This window comes from Pygoscelis adeliae, unplaced genomic scaffold, assembly GCF_000699105.1.
Source record: "Pygoscelis adeliae isolate BGI_AS28 unplaced genomic scaffold, ASM69910v1 Scaffold402, whole genome shotgun sequence".
In the NCBI taxonomy this organism is placed as follows: Eukaryota; Metazoa; Chordata; class Aves; order Sphenisciformes; family Spheniscidae; genus Pygoscelis; species Pygoscelis adeliae.
In genome coordinates this window covers 4,822,435-4,842,208 of record NW_008824411.1, presented here as the reverse complement: position 1 = coordinate 4,842,208, position 19,774 = coordinate 4,822,435, and the positions used below count along the sequence as shown (strand labels likewise).

Sequence of the window (19,774 nt, the reverse complement as noted above, 5' to 3'; positions counted from 1 at the left end):
CCGTCTCCCGCGCCGGCATGGCAGGTGCCGTGCTCCCCATCAGGGCCCTCTCAGTGTCCCCACTTTCCTTAGGGGCCTGGGGGCTGCTCTAGAGGGATGAAGACAGAGGGTGACAGGGACATTTCCAAAGGGGCTAGGACACGGTCCGGCAGTGGCACAGTGCCCAACTCTGCCACCCCTGTTCCCAGTGCCACACTGCCCTGACTCACGTGCTGGGTTGCCACGCCGTGGGCTGCCTCCTCCTTGATGCTGTCAGTGAGGTTGGTGCTGGCATCATCAGCATCTATGCCTGTGGCCTGACCTAGGGGACAGCACAGCACAACAAGGCGCTCAAAGCAGTGGCAATGGTGGCACTGCCTCTGCCCCCTCCTCCCTAGTGATGCCCATGGCTACTGTGGGCAGCCCCGGGGCAGGTGCCTGCTCTCATACATGCCTGGTGCTGGGGCACTCCCAGCAGGACCGAGGTCTTCCCACTGTCCCTGTGCCCTGCCACCCCCTCTCTGCATGCTGGAGCTCCAACCCAGCACCCTGTGCTGGCCCTGTACCAAGGGAGGGGACAGTCCCAGCTGCCTGCAGCCCAGAGGATGGCAGCACAGCAATGGCACCTGCCCCATCCACATCTCTGCCTTCACACCACCTTGTGCTTGCTGCCCCAACACACGTGCATACATGCCACCCACCCTGCAGCCACTGCGCAAGCCACAGCCAGCAGCAGCAGCAGCACGTGCTCGGGCAGGGAGCCTTGCTGGTGCTGCCCCAGCCTGGCAGGAGTGCAGGGGGCGCACCTCACACGATCACCTGCCCAGGCAGGGGCAGCTCAGGGAGGGTACCAACAGCCACCCTGCCCATGCTGCCCAAGCCCTGCTGCCACGCGTGGCATTGGGCTCTTTGCAAGCCCTGCGCTGGCCTTGCAGAGCTGCAGCAGAGCTAAAGGGACACTTGCGTCCCATACCACAGTGCACAGGGGCCTGGGGCCCACCCCGCCCCATGGAGCTGAGCTGGGGGCACACTTTTCTGCTTGCACAGAGCTCTGCTCCTGGCCCCTTGGTGCACAGCCCGGGGCGAGGGCTTGCACCCCTTGTCTAGGCAGCCTTCCTCCAACCCAGCTGCAGGGCCCTGCCTACTCTGCTTAGGCTCAGACTGCCTGGGCTGGGGCATGGGTGTACCCCCAATCCCCCTTCTCCCCAGGCAGAAAGGGGCTTGGACAGAGCCCAAGAGCAGCCCCTGAGGCTCTGCAGGGCCAGGTTTCACAGCTGTACCCTGCAGGAGATGCAGCTGCTTTGCCCGTGGCCAAACCCAGCACCATCAGGTCTGGAGCTCCCAGGCAAGGCTGAACACAGAGTGGGGGAACGCAGAGCGATCCCGGCAGGAGAGGCCAGCCATTGCTGGGGAAGGAGAAGCCAGCAGGGAAGCATACAGGTCCTGGGAGGGAGAGCTGAGGACCAGCCAGGAGCACACCTTGCAGCAGGGTAGGCAGTTGCATAGCACCACATGCACATAGATGGTGGCACGCTCAGGAAACCCACTCGTGACAAGCAGCTGCCAGGAGGCTGCAAAAATCAGGGGTACCTCACTGCCCATCCTGGGCAGACATCACCCTGCACGGCGGAGCTTGTTCACCGAAGCAGCCATGCCCCAGAGAGCAAGGGCAGCCATCACGGAGAAGCGCTGTTCCGGGAGCAAAACACTTAGAGGCAGCTGAAAGTGGCAGCAGCACCCCAGTGAAGCAGCAGCTCCCGTGGGTAGCATTCGGCATAGCCAAAGCACAGCCCTGTGAGCCCCCTGGGACACAGCCTGCCAGGCGACATGGCTGCAAGGCCCTGAAGCGTGAGAGGACGTAGACCCTCAGCTGCAGACTTTGCTGGGGGGCCGAGGGCCACGTGCACAGGGATCTCAAGCTGGGTGGGCAGGGTGGCTCACAGCCAGCACAGCTGCTCTGGGTACGTGGGAGAACAACCTCTTGTGCCAGGACACAGCACCCCACTTCTCACCCTTGCCCATAGCTCCACACAGCTCCCAGCGCTCCAGGACTAGGGCAGAAAAAGGGAGCACAAATCTCAAGGAAAAAAAAAAAAATGGGAAGAAGAGGACGGTGGTGCTGGGCGAGCAGAGAAGCGTGCACGTTGGGCAGACTGTGCCCAGGCTGCTGTTCACCAAGTGCTTGAACCCTCCATTGCAGCAGGAGCACAGCAGGGTGCAGATTCAAAGGGTCAGGGGCTGCTCAGCTCTCTGTGTATTACCAGCAAAGGAGACAAGAGATGCAACCCCAGCACTATTTTTCACAGACTCCTCTGTCTTTCACACCTAGCCTGAAGGCAAAGAGAATTAGTTGCATGGCTTGAAAATTGCACATGGCCCACAGGACACCCAGGTGCATTGGCTGTGCTGGAAGTCTTCACACTGCTGGGAACAAGGGAAGGGAAACAAGGTCCACAGGGAAATTGAGAGAGGAAGGAGAGACCGCCACAAAGAACTATGAGACAGCACAAAGCACTGCACAGTTTGAGAGGGTGCTCTCAGGCATGGGATGCTCAGGCTGGTCCTCCTGAGGGGCGGAGGAGTGCACAGCCAGGGATATCAGGGATGAAAAGAGGCCCTAAAGAACAGAGCGGAAAAGTTAGGACACCTCAGCCTAGGATAACGGTCCCCTATGGGGCACTTTACAGCAGTGATGCTAGCAGAGGCCAGGGACAGATCTGCAGCAAAACACACACGTAAGAAGAGATGGGAGCTGCCAGAGCACCAGCCAAGACTTCCCTCATGCCATGTCAACGAGTCTGTGCTGTGTCCTGGGCTCCATGGTACCCGCAGGACCAGAGAGCCAGCCAGGCATCAGAGCCAGGACGGAGGAGGGAAGGTGGAAAGATAAGGACAGGGACACAAAGGCTCCTACAAAGCGAGAGGCAGAAGGAGAAAGATAAGATGGTGCTACACAGAGAAGTGAGAGGAAGGGAATGAGATGAAACACAAGAAAGGAAAAGCTAACCAAGTAGCAGAGCTGCCCAGCAGCCACCAGCCGTCCCTTCAGGCCACATGAGAACTGAACTCACCACACCGCTAGGTGCAGACCCAGAGGAGTAGTGCTGATGTGCCGCGTGTGAAGGGAGAGTGGCGCTGCCTCCTATCCCTGTAGGAGGCAGGGAAAAGAACACCTCAGCATGGGTGCACGGCATGGGATAGGTGGTGCCATGTGAAACAGTCACAAGGAGATGTGCAGCAGAGCAGTCACAGGTCCAGGTGGTGCAGGCCAGCGAGATGGAGCTCTTCTGCTCCACCCGCTCCTAGTTCAGCTTCCCCAGCAAGCAGAAACAGATGCTCAGAGGTACAAAATTTGCTCCTGCCACCTTGGGAAGTGATCGAGTACGAGACAGCTGATCCATAGCCCCCTGCGCATGGGAAGCACTGGCCATCAGAAAGCTGTTGCTATTGTTTTTCAGCTCTCACACCAGACCAAACACTCCCAGAGGAGGTGAAAGATGCCCTAGAAAAGGTATGCAGTGGTGCCAAGTGGGACTGTCCCCAGCAAAGCAGAAATAGGGCCCTGCCCATTGCCCAAGGGGCGTGTGGACCCTGAGATGTGCACATAAAAGTGAGGGAGCAGACCCAGCCCAGACCCTGGGAGCAGGGACAGGTCTCAGTCACCCCAAACCATCTGTCAAAAAGAGGAGGAAGCTCTCCCTTGAAGGCACTCGCAAACCAGGCTGAGACAAGTTACAATTAAGAAAAAAAAAAAAAGTCAGTAAAATCATCAGTACTGGAGTAGGATTTGGTTTAAGCATAAAATGAATCATTGTTTCTACACTGAGACTTGTGCAAGAGCCCCAGGCAAGTCCCACCAGGTCTTGCGGCCCTTCTCAAATACTCTGGCTCTTGAACCCACTTTTCCCATATACACCTTCTCCTTTTGGGCCAGCCACCATCAACCCAAGATGGGGATGTCACTGGGTAACAAAAACTGAGGGAATACAAAAACTCACACTCATGCACTTGGGAGATGATAGAGAACATTTGGTGTTTCCTTCAGAGAAAGGGAATCTTTATTTGGCCCATGGGGGTGGGAGGAGAAGGGAGATGGAGGGAAATCAACTAAAATGGAATGATTTGAATGTGCAAATACATCAGTGGCCACCAGGGTGGGTCAGACAGGAACATACACGAGACACAGGTGGATTGCACTGATCGCCGTTTCCGAAGCAGCTAAAAAATAAAACAGAAGCGCCCTGCACCAGTTCTACCGTACCATTACTAAGTACCAAAGCAACCCTCCCAGAGTCAGTGAGACAGGCTCGCTCAGTTAGTGAACCGTTTCCGTGGCAGGCGGGCGAGCGCCAGTGCTCAGAAGGCATGCTGGGGTAGGACTCTCACACGCTCCTGTTCCCCACCTCCTATGGTGCCCTGCGTCTCCAGCCTGCTCAAACGCTCCAAGCTTCTTCCAAGAGCTTCTTCCAGCTGTCCCCGAAGCTCCTGGACCCCCTCCAGCTCCACCTGCAGAGTGTGGTCTCTCGCAGCGCTAAGCGGACATGCCGCACAGAAAGAAAGAGGGTTAGACAGGCTGCAGCAAGCGCATACCAAATTGGCACCTCCATCCGGGACCGCCAGTTACTCCAGGCACAGACTCTGCATGCTCCCCAGGCAGCTCAGCCACCTCTTGCCTCACCTCTAAACCTCCCCAGAGGACAGCCATCCCCAAAAAAGGCTCCAGCCCATGGTAGGGGACTCCTAGTCACAGCTGTTCTTCAGTACTTACCCAAGCACTCCACTTATGTGCTCTCTTGCTATCAGGTAGCTCAAATATCCCAGAGGCTGTAGCCCCACGAAGGGCAGGGGATTAGAGCGGAGGACAGAGAACGCAGGCCATACTGCGCTGCGGGATGACCGCCTGGATAAGTACCTAGATAGATCTTTATCAACCCAACAGTTGGTTGGGAATTTGACAGCAGCCTCTGAAAGGTGGCCAAAAGTGGGTGGGAAGCTGAGCCGGGAAGGGATAAGCCAGAGAATAGAGATGGAAATCCCAGGACCTGAACAAGAGGTGGCAGTGGGGGGAGTTTACGTAGCATTTAAAGCTGGCCACTTCAAGGGAAGAAGGCAGCCTAAAACCTGGACTTCCAAAGCCAGATTTGTCTGATTCTTTGCCCAGACTCCCTCTTTCCCACTGAGGGCTCTCAGACTTGCAGAACGATCACTGCTTCAGGGATTGCCCCACTAAACCACCCAACGCTTGCCCAAGCAGTGGAGCAGGGCAGCACAGAGCCAAGGCAGCTTCGCTTACCTGTCTGGGTGTGTGTGAAACTTCACCAGGCTGCCATAGAGCTGCCTCTCTGCCTGGAGAGCCTCATTTAACCGATTCCTTTCGGCCACCAGCCCTTCCAGCATCAGTAACAACTGGTTGGAGAGAACAGACAAGATGCAACACTTAGAGACAGAAATCGAAGGAGGCATCTGGCTGTTCCAGAGAAACAGGGGCTTCCCCTTCCTCTCTTGCTTGTGTCCAAGTGATCACGTTGATCAGTGTGACCCTTGGACTTCCAAAAGACTCTGCCCTTGCGACAAGTGCTAAAGGGAACCAATCCTCTCCTCCTTTGTATTCCCCCTATTGTACACAACCAGCTTCCAAGAACAAGCACATCTCAACGTATCCAAAGGCTGAAAAGAAAGCCTCATAACTTAGCGCCAGCAGAAATATAAACACATCCAAGCTTGCCCTGCATGGCACACTACCTGCTGCCTTCTGTTTCCAGTAGCCTCTTGTCCTCGTGACTCTGCTGTGGCCACTTTCTCCCGAAGCACCAGCACTTCTTGCGTCAGCCTTTCTACAGCTGGAATTTCTTCGGGATCCACCAGCTGCATCTGCAGATCCTGAAAACCAAGAGCAGGAGGGCTCAGTGAAGAAGGGATCAATAACAAGGACAGCTGGACCTTCATAATCCTCCCTGGAACACAACTGCCAAAAGTTTCCAGTGTTTGGAAAGACCTAAGTCTCCTGAGAAAGAAATGCCAAAGCACCCAGCGTGTATTAGACACAGATAACAGCCTGGAGCAGGAACTGAGAAGGGACACGATGCACTCTATTTAAAGGACTCTCAAAGAAGGGCGTTTGGTACACAAGGAGCAAAAAGCCAAATAGTGCCACTCTGGGGGTTTGGGGCATTTGCCTTCTGGCCAAAGTAACATAGAGGGCTGTTTGCTGTAGGCAAACCAGCAGCAACACCATCCATGGACAGCCAGCCACATTACTCTGAGGAGGCCCTTCGCTCCTTAGCAGAGGGTACCCACTCATGGCTATCACAGAAAGCCTGCAGCTTAGTTTCTACGTCTTATCATTCAGTGTGAGTGAGTAAGCATGAGGTACAGGATGTGGAGAAAGAAGAAGAGACTCATCTGCAGCCTTCCCAGGCAGAACCGACCCAGCACAGCACGTTCTCTCACCTTGATGAGGTCCTCTTTGATCTGGATGGTCCTGGTCAAGGACTCTATATCCGAGGCCTGCACCTGCAGCTCTTCCTCCTGCGTGGCCACGACAGACTGGAGAGCAGTCAGTTCCCGCTAGGGAGGGAAGAGAAGTTCGTGAAAGACTTCAGAAAGCCAAAACCCCACTGCAAGCTGCTGCCCCATTTCTCTCACTGGCGGTACCCTCACAATAGGGGGGTCCAAAACGTCCAATGAGGGGCAGCCCAATGGTCTCCTGTAAGCAAGGGAGATCAGCACAGGCTCCATCACAAGCTCACCCTGCTTTCCCTTTCCTTCTTCGTCATTAGCTCCAGCTCCTCTTTGGCATTAACAAGATCCTTCTCCAGTTCTGCTGCTGATGCCGTAACTGCAAAGACAGCTTGATTACTGCAGGGTTACCATGTGTCAGCTCCGACCCAAGGATCAGACAGAATCCCTCTTTGGCAAGATAGGTCTATGATGCTTGTGCTCCCCATCACACTGCCTCTCAGTAAACACTCTTCTTCCCTGCTTGATCCCTAAACAGCAGCCCAAGGCAACAGCAATGTCCTAGGCCTGCTGTCCCACCCCTGGCAAAAATCAGGTGTCCTGGCCCACAGGCAAAACCCAAACCAGTTGCACTTGTCTCAGTCCAGCCTGAACCATAAAGTCAAAAACCCTTCACTGGACAGCATCAGCTCTTGAGTAGAAGCACCTAACCTCAAACCCGACACCAGCCTTTCTCTTTTCCATACTCCCAACCCCAGACATCCCTGAACCATCACCCAAAGAGGAGGCACAGCTCAAAATATTCACTCTTGCTCAAAGCTCTTTACACTCTCACAGTTTCATGTAACCATGTTTCCCCCACCGCAAAAAGCCCTGATCATGTTTGGGGACCTTGAAAGAAGCTGTCACCACACTCACCTCCCTCTGTCCTGCAGCTGTTGTCCCCTTGCTGGGGTCCAGCAATGGCTGTAGCCCCACAAGCTCTTTGCAGTATTTCCTGAAAACACAAAAGCCTTCAGGTTTGCACCTTTATGGGGAACCTAGCACTCGCAGCTTCCCCAGAGCCCCAGGACTGCAGCAAAGCCGCTGGCTGCTTTGTTGATGCTCTGAATGTGAGAAACCAATGAAGGGGATCTAGCCAGGCAGCGGGGACAAGTGAATTGCACCCAGCCTAGAAGCTGTATGTGTGAGCAACAGGGCTCTGGCCTGGTTTTATCTGGCACTAGGAGGTTGCTGGCAGTGAGCGTCTTCATAGTAAGGATCAAACAGGTTTCACTCAACTGCAGCAAACCCATCTTTCAACTGAGACTCTACAAAGACCTACATCTTCACCCAAGGATGTGGCCCAGAGGGACCACGCGGGAAGGAAAAAACAGAGCTTGGCCTATATACACGTCCCTGGAAGTCTCCAGAGCTTGCTTTCATCCTGGGAATAGAAATGAGCAACCTGTGTACAGCTGCTTAAAAACATTCAACATGTCAGCTCACCAATAAACCATTAACAGCTGCTCAAGTAGGAGCGTGGCATATGTAGCCTCAGAGTTGTGTTCAGCCTCAAAGGGGTTTTTAGCAAAGCTGCTTTAAAAATACCAACTCCAATTGTGGAAGAGACAGCAAACAGCTGGCAGATTCTGCCAAGAATTAGTGGGACCTAAAATTAGCTCTCTTGTCCCCTCCAGAATGTGACAATGTCAGGGAGAGGATTACAATACAGCGAGACAGCCCAGCCCAAGGAAGGACTGGGTCAATGCTGGAAGGTCAGAGGGTGGATTTCTTTCATACTCTCACGTGCCCTAAGGACTCAAATACTGCCTGATCAAAATGCAAGGAGACACTGAGTGACAAAGGCTGGTGGAATCAAGATCAGAACATCCAGGCAGCATTTCTGCTCCTCAGTTTCTTCTCTTCCTCCTATAGGAAGTCTCTTCCCTAATCTCACTTTCATTTCTATCATTCTCTGTGGTGCTCCCCTCTCTCCCATTTCCTCCTGTTGCAATCAGTTCTCTCTGGAGCCCCGAGGCCATGGGCAGAGAAACACAGTGCACGATTCTTACTTGTATGGGCTGTGTGTCCTGCTTCAACAGCCTAGCACCAGCTAACTGGGTCGCGACAGGCTCCTTCCCCAACACATGCTGGCGTAGGAGTTGTAACTCGCAGCTCCTTTCAGCCAAAGCGTGCGCCATCTTCTCAGCAGCCATCTGATTTGAGCAGGAAAAATAGGGAAAGGCAGGGCTGTGATCAGGGGTAGGATCCCTGTCCCTCGCCTTCCCTACAGACTAAGGGAAACCATCTCAATATTTGTCTGTCACTTGAGACTAGAAGTGATCTGCAAACCAGCCTGGGAGCTGCTGCTCCTGGCCACTCAAAGCAACCCCACTGCAGCCCTCCCATCTTTGCTTCCAGGTAGCTGCAGCAAGGCTCAGCCTCTCTGCCTACAGAGGCACAAGCTCCTCAGTTTCTCACACCCCATTCAGGAGGGGAGAAAGACAGAGGACAGACAAAGAGGAGGAGACAGTGCTTGGCCTTTTAGCCCCCTTTTTATGAAAGGAAACTCAATGCAAAGTGTCTTGGGTAACACTGAACCACACCCAGGGTGCAAGAGTAGGCAGAGTAGGAACTGTGGCCTTTTAAGTGGCATTTACATGCCCAGGACCATGCACTAGTTTGACTTAACGTGTAAGTTAAGAGGCAATGAGCAGAGCCTCCTTAGACTTCTGCACTACACAAGAAATAGCTCAGTCTTCCTTTCTGGTCTGGTAACACTCTCATGAAGCAGCATCCCTCCCATGGCCCCTCTGCTGCCCCAAGCCCAGGAGCATGGAGGAGGATCTTCACCTCTGAACTTCTTCCCCCACCACACACAAACCCTGCCCAGTCCACTTAATGACAGGAACCTGACACCTGAACACTGCTACAAGAGCTGCTGCTTTGTAACTGCTCCCACCTGATAGGTTGAGACCAACCTAGAAACAGCTCATGGCATCTCATGTGGTTCTTCAACACTCAGCAGCTCCACCGGGCTACACCAACAGCAGCTAGAAAGCAGCTTCCATTTGCTTAATGCAAGGCAGAGCCATCCACCCCGGCCTCCCCACTGTGGCACTGCACACAACTCACTCTGCTCTGCTGCTCCTTGGTGCTCACGGCCTGCAGCAGCTCCCGGATTTCAGCATCATGCTCCATGGTCTGATGGTTCCTGTCACTGAGGAGATCCTGCAGCATTTTCTCCTTGTGCTGGAGACGCAGGCACAGCTCCTCTGCTACCTCACTCTGTCCTGGGCCCAGCTTGCACAGCAGAGTTGCTGTAAGCTCCTGAACAAGGGGAAGGAAGGGAGAGATGGAGAGACATTGCTACCATCAAACTGCAAGCTGTTCAGGGAGGAACAGCTCTTCAGCCTGGGTGTAGCTGAGAAAGCAGTGTCTCAGCAAGCACAGGTATTTACAGGTGCCAAAAGCAGCCAGCTTCCAAAGCACTGGGCACAGGTTCAAGTGCCCTCCTCAGAGGCAGGCAGCCAGGAGGCTCTGGTTTGGGACCGCACTCCCTGCAGACAAACTGGCTGAAGGCTCAGGAAGCCAAGCTAAGGCCTTACCTCCACTTCCTTGTTCCTGTCATGCAGGCAGGTCTGCAGCTGCTGGATGATCCCCTCCTGCTCTTTCTGCCTGCTGCAGGATTTGGCCTCGATCTCCTCCTTGAGCCAGCGGAGGTTTTGGCAGGTTGCTGACACCTGCTCTAGTTCCAGGGTTTTGGCTTTCAGGAGGCTCTCCAGGCTCTGGGGACCACAACAGAAGCAGCTCAACCAGGGACAGAGACTTTATCCTGAATTAAGCAGAACTGGAAGTACCAGCCTTTCCTGCTAGTGGAGTCACATAGATTCACACCTGTCCTCTCCAGACACCACACTCACCTCTATACCCAGCCCAGAAACACGAGTGACCCAGGAACTTGCCCCGCACACAAGGCCAGAGGAAAGCCAACACCCTGCAGCCACTCTCCCCAGCAACAACCAGAGCATTCACAGGAAGGTTTGTTTAGCACCACACCACAGCCAGGCTGGACTCCACATGCCCAGGTAACAAGCACTCACATGAATGGTGGCCTCATTGCTGGATAGGACATTGCGCAACCTCTCCAGGTCACTTCCACGCTCCCTTATTGAGAGATGGAGCTGTTGCAGCTCTTGCTCCTTCTTCTCCAGGGTACAGAACTTCTCATCTACTGCTCGCTAGGGTGAGAGGGGGTGATCACTCAGAATGGGGTAGTAGGGCTCTGCAGCCCACCACTCACTTTGTGGGGCACCTCAGCTCTCCCTTTCAGAGGGCTCCTCTGGAAGGCTGAGCCATGAAGAGCACATCGAAGACATGATCACCTCTGAGGTCAGCCTGGGGCTGCACCACTGATGGTAGCCCAAAGGCTGAGCCTCAGGGAAAACTAAGACATCACCAACAGAGGTGTGCTCACCTCCAGAGCAGCATCCCTGTCGCTGACTCGCTGCTGCAGTTTCTCCAACATGACGTTAATGGCTGCAGGGCTCTTGTCCAAGTTTTGCTGGCATTGCAGAAGCTCCCTCGATTCCTAGAGGTTGCACACACAATCCCCTAGTACAACTGTCAGTCTGGAACACACACCCCCCCAGAGAGCAGCACAGAGAATCAGGGCTAACTACCTTCACTACACTTGCTCTACCCCGCACATTAAAGAGTGGTAGAGTCCCAGCACGTGGGGCTGGTTGACTAGCACCTGCCAGGGCACACCAGGCATTGCTGTGGGCTGAGGTACTCAGATACTGGTGCTTTATTCCTCATCTTGGGAGCCCAGAAGCACCTCTTTCCTTCCCTTCTTCAAAGGGCATGTGTGAAAGCTACAGACCAGTATTCAGCAATGCAAAAGTCAAAGGAGGAGCAGAAGCCCTGACTAGTTATGCTCAACTTGAATCTTTCTGCATCTCACCTGCAGAAGCTGTTCCTTGCGAGCCAGATGCTGACACAAATGCTGAACTCTCTGCTCCTGGGCCTGCAGCTCACGGCATTTCTCCCACTCCACAGTCTGGAGCTGCTGGGCCTTGTCCTGCAGCTCTGCCTGCAGCTGCTGTACTACAGCTCGCAGTTCCTGCAAAGGAAAAGCACACACCTTGGCAGTCAGTCCTCAACAGACCTGTAAACAGCAGGCCAATCTGAAGAAGCCAAGAGCAACAAGGGCCATGGGAACAGCCAGAAATACTTTGCAATACTACAGCTTTCACATCTCAAAACACAATTCCATCGTGATGAAGTTTATTTCATTTCCCAGGGTATCCATCCATCTAAATCCCTTGCTCTGGCCACAGACAGCTTTACAGTCAATCATAGCTAACCTGTGCAGCAGTGGGCATTAACTTCGTAACATCACAAAAAGAGATGGAACATTTGCACCAGCCAAAGACATACAAGGGACAACATACCCGCTATCAAGTGTCTTTGCTGATTCTAAATCCTCAGATATGAAGCTAAGGACACATGTGACAAGGGGTTAGCCAAGTGTGCCCAGACTGGTGTAGGCAAGAAATGTTGAATGAGCACAGAGTACTGACTACATCAGTGCTTCTTAAGTCGTGTAAACCCAGAGACTTCCAGGCTAAGTGCTTGTCATACCTGGTTGTGTTTCCGGGTTGCCTCTTTCTGCTGCTCTTCTTCATGCACCATGGTCTCTAGGAGCTGGGTTGCTCTCCTGGCTTCAGCCAGTTGATGCTCTTTCTGGCGCTGAGTTCTTTTCAGCTTCCGCAGCTCCAGCTTGGTGCAGAAAAGCGTGTTCTGAAGATCTAGCAGTGACATTTGCTGTTCCTGGGATGACAGTGGGCTCTCTGATATCTAACAAGAGTGAGAAGCAGAGAAACTCAAAGATTCACTTCACAAGAGGGATTTAAAAATCAGGATCCCTGCAGAACAAAACCTGATGTATTTGAGGCTTCCCAGGGACATACCTGCAACTGTCCCAGATGGCTTCTGTGTAACATGTCCTGCAGCTTGGCCATTGTTTCATTCTGCCCTTCGATAATATGGTACAGCTCTTCTGCCTATGAGTCAAAGGATACGAAGCCCAGCCATTGGCAAACCAAGCACAAACCCTCCCGTCCCAAGCCTCCAGCGTGGATTACAATACATGTCAGCATCGCACGAAACTAAGAGCTTCGCAATAAGTAATTTAATGAGATCCAGGATGTCTAGCAATGGCTTAAGCATTCTTTTTCAGTCACTGCCTACAGGGCTAGCACACTTTCCTCTTTCGGTGAGCACCACCCTGTCCACCCAAAACTATTACCTTACTCTCTTTGCTTTTCAGGGCCTCATTCAGACTCTGGATTGTACGATCTTGCCTCTGCGATGTTTCTTGGACAGATTTTAATTCAAAATTCAATTCATTCAGCTTTTCCTGTAACAACTGAAGACAGAAATATATTGTTTTTTTTAATCCTGCCTAATGCTCTACATAAACACCCTTAGGACTCCCTCCGCTCCTTACTCAAGTCCCTACAGCCCAGGTGTTCACCAGATCAAGATCAACGTGGCTCCCTCTAGAGTCTGTAAATACTGTTTGAGCTGGGTGGAGACCAGTGAGTAAACATAAAGCCTTCAGTGCCTCCACAGGACTGTTCCAGTGCTTCTGGTCCCTCCAATGCAGCCCCCACGTGCAGGGCGGAGGTTCCAGGCTTGGGTTCACACATCATACTGCCTCCCACATACTCCAGGAGAGTCTTGCTCGGACTGCCCAGCGCCTTCCCAGTTTCTATCATTTGTTTCTGCTCCCTTAAGAGGAAAGGGGCTGCTTCAGCCCAAAAACCTCCCAAGAGATCTGAAAAAAAAAAATCAACATGGAGAAGCTACACATTCTAAAAACTGTCCCATTTGCTTCTGAGGTCCTCCAGAGCATTGCAGCTGCCCCTTTACAATCTTCCAGCCCCTTCTCTTACTGTCTCCTTCGACCACACAGGCACTCTTGCAGCAGCTGCTCATCTAGGTAATTCTACATTCAATCAGATCAGTGGCTTATTTAGCCTCAAGTTCTGGCTTCAGCACAACAGAGTCTAGCCAGTACCATCTTGCCAACAGCATGGCTGCAAAGCAAAGAGGAACGTCTCGCTAGTCTCTGTGTCTGGTTTACAACCTGAGCAACTTTTGCCCTAGACTTTTTCATCCTAAAGAAACTACCATCTCAAACAGTTTTAGGACAGTTCTCTGCTTTCACCATAATGTTCATGATGCAGCACACGTTGTGCATTTAGGCAACTGCTTGTTAGCATTTCTAAACATGCTGCCTGTTGGCATTCTTAGTCTTGGATGATAAGCATCTTCCTCAGAACTTACTCAAGCCTCAATTTCTTAAGGAGTTGGTGCTGCCACATGATTTCCTCTTGTTGCTCATTAGTTTACACACCTGCCATGTTATCTCTTCTCTAAGAGACACTCGCCCTAAACTGTTTAAACACTGCCAACTGCATTTACTGGGCCTTGGGCCTCTTTATTGCCCTGTCAACCTTTGTGGTCCAGGCAGCTCCAACAGCTTACAGCTGTCCCCAGATTTAAATAAAGATCCCATCCTGATGTTTTTTCCCCATTTAATCCCTCTGTTTTCCCAGTGGGTATAACTTACCTTAGAGTTCAAGAGCACAACTAAGAAAATCAACCCCTCGCAACGTATTAAATTTGATCTGCCTCAAGACAACTCAGCTGCATGTTTCTTTCCTAAGAAAGCCTTTAAATCGAAATGAAAACAGGACCCCTCTGAGCTGATCTCCCTTACTGCTTACAAAAAAGAAGGCAGCTGTCTTGAAAGGCAGGTGCCCTCCTCTCCTGCACCAGGCTCAGCCCATGCAAATCCAAGAGACAGGGAAATAGTCCTGTGCATCTCCCCTTCACCAGCTCCCAAAAGGCTCACCAGGCAAGTGGGAAGTTCTTCCAAAATAATGGTTTCCAAAAAAAATATGGAAAATTTACACAGCACAGCTGCAGAAAAAAGTAAATGCTCTTAACTCAAGCTGGCAGACAACAGCACTGAGAATCACGTGTCAGGACACACACCCTTGCTGGAACAGAGGTGCAGATGCCTGCCTCTGGCCAGGCTAGGAGGCACCCTCCAATACTAACTACATCAGGCTCACTAGGCACTGAATTTGCTGTTCATGAAGAAATACCTTGTTGGCAGCTTCAAACTGCTGGATTTTGCCCTGCAGCTCTGCAGCACACAGATCAGACACGTGCTCCCCCACTGCAGGGTCACCCGGAGCCGGCTGCTGATGTTCATCCTGCAAATTCTGAGAAAAAAAAGGAGAGAAATGGCTCAAGTCTTGCACTGGCTTCTTCTATTCAGCTGTCAGCCCTCAGAGACCTTGCAGCATGGGCTTAAACACGCCCCACTGTGCTTTTCTAACTGTCTCCGAACAGTTAGAAAAGTTAGTGTCTCTCGAAAGGGAGACACGAACCCAGCTGCCTGTGTCTCCCTTCACCTGGGTGGCAGACTGGCACCTGGCAGCTCTCTGCCTGACCCGCCAGAAGTTCCCTGCTGCCCTGAGGCTCTGGTTGGGCTCCTGTCTCTCCTCACTCCAGTACCGTGAGCCCAGCAGCTTGTCTGGCTCTAACCACTGTCTGCAGGCTGATGACAGATCTGCTCCCCACACCCAAGCCATGTCTCCGAAACCTCCTCTCCTTCCTACATATCCAGCTGGCAGCTTCAAAAAGCTTCAAAACAAAGCCAGCACCAAATCAAAGTCCTTCCCATGTTCTGCCAAGCTTCTCCTTCTTAATCAAGCCCGCAATCTTCAATCCTTCCCACCAGCTACCCTCCTGCTGTGACCTGGCAGTCACCCCCAGCTCTGAACCCCTCCACTTGTGATTCTCTGGGCTCTCCTTCACAGCTCCCCATGCTCCAGCACCCACGCAGTGTGCAATTCCCTGCAGCTCCACAAGCCGTAGCAAATTCAATGCCACAGCTGAGATTTTTTTTCATGATATATACCCATTTATTGAGAATGGAAACAGCCTACTTTCTGACACGTGGCCTGCCAGACCCTGCTGGCTGAGCACACACTAATCCCTTGTCATCCCTTCTTACTCTTGTGCTACCTCCCGCCTAGTGAGTTGTTAACTCCCAACAGCAGCATTCAAACCAGCTACCCACTGCAGCCCTCACAGGACTTGTTAAGTATTCCTGAATATTACCAGTGATACGAGATCAATTGTACTGGTGTCTGTTTCAAGTGGGAGTCCTGGCAAGCGCAGGGTTGCAGCGCAGAGGCTATGAGAACATGGCAGAGCTTTTCAGAGCACAGAGGAGCACCAGCTCCAGGCAGCACAGTGCAGGGAGAACAACAGTCAACTCCGATCAGCCCTGTCGGATTGAATCCTTATCTTCAGCAGCCACAGAAACGCTGTCTCTGGGAAAGGCAGGCAGCACAGGGAAGCTCCCCAGGCCTGTGCATTGCCTCTCACATACAGAAGCTTCCACACAGAAGCAATGCTTCCCTTTACCCTGATGTTTTGTTAAGGTTTTAGTGAAACCTTAAACAGTCACAGCAAGTAATTTCACGTTTGCCCAGCTGGAAGGCTTCAGATCAGACAGGGAGAGCTGCTGGAATCTCTCACACAACAGCTATTTTGAAATAAGGTTGATGAAAAGAAAATGGGGAGGGGGGGGCTGGGGAGGGGAAAGGAAAACACGCCTTTCCCCACAATTTGCACACTCCTAAGAAAAATAAGCAAAAAGCCTGCAAAGAGTTAAGAGCAGGGAAGGGAAAGGCAGAGCCAGCTCCAGAGTCCAAAGTCCCAAAGCCCAAGCTGCCTCCCTCCTCCCTTGTGCTTCCCCGCAGCCATGCCACGCAAGGAAGAGCATGGCTCCCCAGAGGTTTTTCCTACATCAGCATTTTACTGACAATCTCTCCTCAGTACAGCTCCAGCAATGTCAGCACACACCGACCTAGACAGAACACTTCTTCCAAAAATAAGGACAATAATCACAGCATTATCTAAGCCCGCCAAGCTCGCATCTGCCCAGAACAGTGGGTAAAAGACCTGCTGTCAGTAGGGCAACGCTTCCCTTGCTGCCAGCACGGCACCGCAGGCAGTTGCAAGCGTGTGTCTGACAAAGGCTGGGTTTGATGGCGTTTTCCTGGGGTTGTGGTGATGAAAAGGAAGAATTGTTGGTTCAAGAAAATGCCCAAGACGACAGTACCTACAAGATCATGTGCCCTGACACCAGATCTCTCAGTCATTGTAGCTCACAGCAGTAAATTTAAAGGAGAACTGCAGTTTTCCAAAAGCAATAAGGGAACTGTGGTCCTATATATCCTATATATTCCTTTCACGTTACCAGAAAGGCATTTATGCATATGAATCGCTGGACAGCAGTACCTGACTTTTAGAAACTGTGTTACTTGTACAAAGAGAAAGAAATATCATTTATACAAGAACCATTTAGTTTACTAGCTGCATCCAACTTCTAATTTTTGCTGTTAAAGCCATCCAAAGAATTAAGCGCTTTCCCCCTTCTGCCAGACCCTGCACCAAAGACCACAACTGCTGCTGCCACGGCAAGAAACAGGCAGTAAAAAATCCTGCAGGATGAATTCCTGGCAGGAACAGTCAGATGGCAGAGGCTGGAGGTTGGAGAAACTCCTCTAAACCAGTTCCAAGAGGAGGATGGCAACGCATGACACAAAGCCAAGCCATAAATGCGCCACGTTGATTGCACCACGTTCTGTTAAGAGAAAGCCTATTTTTATGCTGTAAATATATCCCTAGTAGTGAAAATTAGCAGCAAGCAACACAGTCTACAGAAGCAGCACATCTACCCTGCTTCACATCTTCAGTTGGTGGCTGCCAGTGTGCACCAGATGAAAATTAGTTTTTTCTATGTTCCTCCCTAGCATTATCTCTTGAGCAGGTTTTTATGGGAAAAGCACACAGCTCTGGGAAACGCCTGGGCAGATGGGACAGCAAGCCACGCTGGCTGAATAGGAAGCATAATTCAGCACAGCTACAGTTGCCATAGTAATAAACAAGCATTTTTCTAATCCCCCAGGCTACCTAGAGCATTAGAGAGCACTAAGGCTGCTAATGGGAATGCAATTAGGCTGACATGGATATTCCTGAATTGAAGCTGACTGAGGCCTTCTATTCATTAAGGGAAGTGGTAAAGGAGTTACAAGTTCAGCTTTTTGACTGCATACTAATGAAGATTTCATTAAAGCCAGCAAAACAGAGGCAATCCAGAGCTACATGAGGACTCCCATCAAATCCTGTGAAAGCAGCTTTCATCGCCTCTCTGCAACACCTGCTGTTAATTGATGAATATTTTCATAGAACATCAACCCTAAAGTCATCCTCTGGCTCAAATCCACCTGCAAGGAAAACACCTTTTCCTCAGGGCATGCACCACAGATCTCTGTGCGGATCTGCACGTTAGGCAGGTTGGAGGCCTGATCTGCAGAGGCAGGGCTCTGGAGGCAGGCGTTCCTGACACTGAACCATTACCCAGGCACAAAGAAAAGACAATTTCTGGAAAACACATGCCCAGAAGCTTAAAACACTCCCTTTAGTTGTGGGTAAAAGTCACAACGACTTCTTAAAGAGAAAGCTGAAGTGAAACTGGTGTTTTCTCAACAGAAAAATGACAAAGCATGCAAAGAGCTTATACCCATCTAGCAAGCTGCATTCACAGGAAGAGCTGATGGAGGGGGGGAGGGTTAATTTCCCAGAACACAAGGAGGAAACAGACGACAGCAGAATGACAGAGGAGAGAGGCAGCACACCTAAAAAGGACCGAGCTGCCTATTCTTAGCCCTGGGCTCAGTGACACATGGCTATCTGTATTATCTCAGCACAGAAGAATCCCTAGTGGGCTCGGCGTTGGGTCGCAGGGACGCTGCTCAATTGAACAGCGGCACAATGACCTCTACCTGTACCCGCAGCGGCATATAATCCTCACAGAGGTCATCCCACAGCTCCTGCAGTTCAGAAATCTCCAGGGAAAGACCCAAAGGAGCTCTGGAAAAGGATTTTCTGTCTGCGTTCAGGAAGGCAGAACCAGCACACACTAAGCCAGCAGAAGCGCTGCCATCTGCCAAGTCACGGCTAAGCTTGGGAGGGGGCAAGCTGGACTTCACAGGAATAGGTAGCCTGCTGCCTTGGGGGCTCTGAAGGGGTTTGTAATCCAAAGTCTTGATCAAGTTGAGGGCCAGCTCCAGCCTGTTCCCGCTCAGCGAAGAGCTTGGGGTTATGCGGTCATCTGAGAAATCGTCACATTTCCCATTCCCTTTCATCCCCTTATCTGCATCTTCGTCCTTCTGCTGCGGAGGGCTCGCCTCCACAGTTGTGTCCAGGGACTCAACAGAGGACACAGGCGTGCCTTCCTCCATGCTTTCCCCATCCACAGGCCCTCTGGTGCTGGTGGACTCTGCTGCATCGCACACGGATGACTCCTCATTGCCCATGCTGGCCGACCACCGGCTGGACAGCCCACAGGAGATGCTTTTGGCCACCTTTCGCGGCACTTTGCAAATTGCTTCGTAGTCGGCATCGGCCACCCGCAGCACAGCACAGCCACGGCAGCGCCGTGGGCGGTTACTTGTTCCCTCTGAAGCATGGCAGCTGTGTGGCTCCAAGCTGTGCTCTTCTTGATCCGTCCAATATTCATACCCAGAATAAGCAAAGTCCTCCTGAAGGAGGGCAGCGTACCGTACATCAGGCAGATTAGACAGGTCCACAGTCCCATCCCCAGCTCTGTCATCTGTGCTAGAGTCTTCGTTGTTCCTGCGGTACATGCTTGCAATGCAGAACTTGAGGCGGTCTTTCTCCAGCAGCAGTTTCTGCAGGCGCTCGATGGAGAGGGCTTCGATGCGCGCGATGACGGTGTCGAACCTGTAGATGCGGTCCAGCATGAAGGCACACTTGCCGCAAACGAACTCGGATTTGCCATCCCGGCACAGCTCCCTGCCCAGGACGTGGGAGAGCAGCACCTGGAGGTTCAGCTTGGCCGCCGTGTGGAAGATCCATCGTCGCTGGTTGCCGCACAGCTCCCGGGCGCAGATCCGGCAGGTTTCCTTCATCCTCCCTCCTGACCAGCACCCAAACCTACTTCTGGGGGTTCTCAAGAGACCTTCCTGAGGCCTCTACCGCTCACTCAGCGCATCTCCCAGGGCACAGCTCCCTCAAGCCCTGAGCCCACCGCCACTTCTCACCCCACCAATCTCCCCTTTTTAGGAGGGTGACACGCTGGGACTCCTGATGCTATAGAAACATCCCACCCTACAACATCTCCTTCACATCTCAGCCCAATCACACCAGGGCTGCCCCCCTCTCCGGGCTGACC

General features: G+C 52.3%; 1 protein-coding gene across 1 annotated transcript in view; it reads right to left on the bottom strand.

Annotated features, from left to right (window-relative positions):
- Positions 1-19,774, bottom strand: part of LOC103914090 (myomegalin-like) — a 32,058-nt gene that overhangs the window by 7,092 nt on the left and 5,192 nt on the right. Inside the window, exons 7-24 of the mRNA XM_009320698.1 lie at positions 14,604-14,723; positions 12,734-12,853; positions 12,396-12,488; positions 12,067-12,282; positions 11,387-11,545; positions 10,898-11,011; positions 10,524-10,661; positions 10,029-10,208; positions 9,556-9,750; positions 8,493-8,636; positions 7,357-7,435; positions 6,729-6,817; positions 6,430-6,546; positions 5,722-5,859; positions 5,273-5,385; positions 4,383-4,510; positions 210-301; positions 1-88 (exon numbers count right to left, since the gene is read on the bottom strand). Of these exons, the coding sequence (XP_009318973.1) occupies positions 1-88; positions 210-301; positions 4,383-4,510; positions 5,273-5,385; positions 5,722-5,859; positions 6,430-6,546; positions 6,729-6,817; positions 7,357-7,435; positions 8,493-8,636; positions 9,556-9,750; positions 10,029-10,208; positions 10,524-10,661; positions 10,898-11,011; positions 11,387-11,545; positions 12,067-12,282; positions 12,396-12,488; positions 12,734-12,853; positions 14,604-14,723 (2,323 nt within the window). The remainder of the gene's footprint in view (positions 89-209; positions 302-4,382; positions 4,511-5,272; positions 5,386-5,721; positions 5,860-6,429; positions 6,547-6,728; positions 6,818-7,356; positions 7,436-8,492; positions 8,637-9,555; positions 9,751-10,028; positions 10,209-10,523; positions 10,662-10,897; positions 11,012-11,386; positions 11,546-12,066; positions 12,283-12,395; positions 12,489-12,733; positions 12,854-14,603; positions 14,724-19,774) is intronic.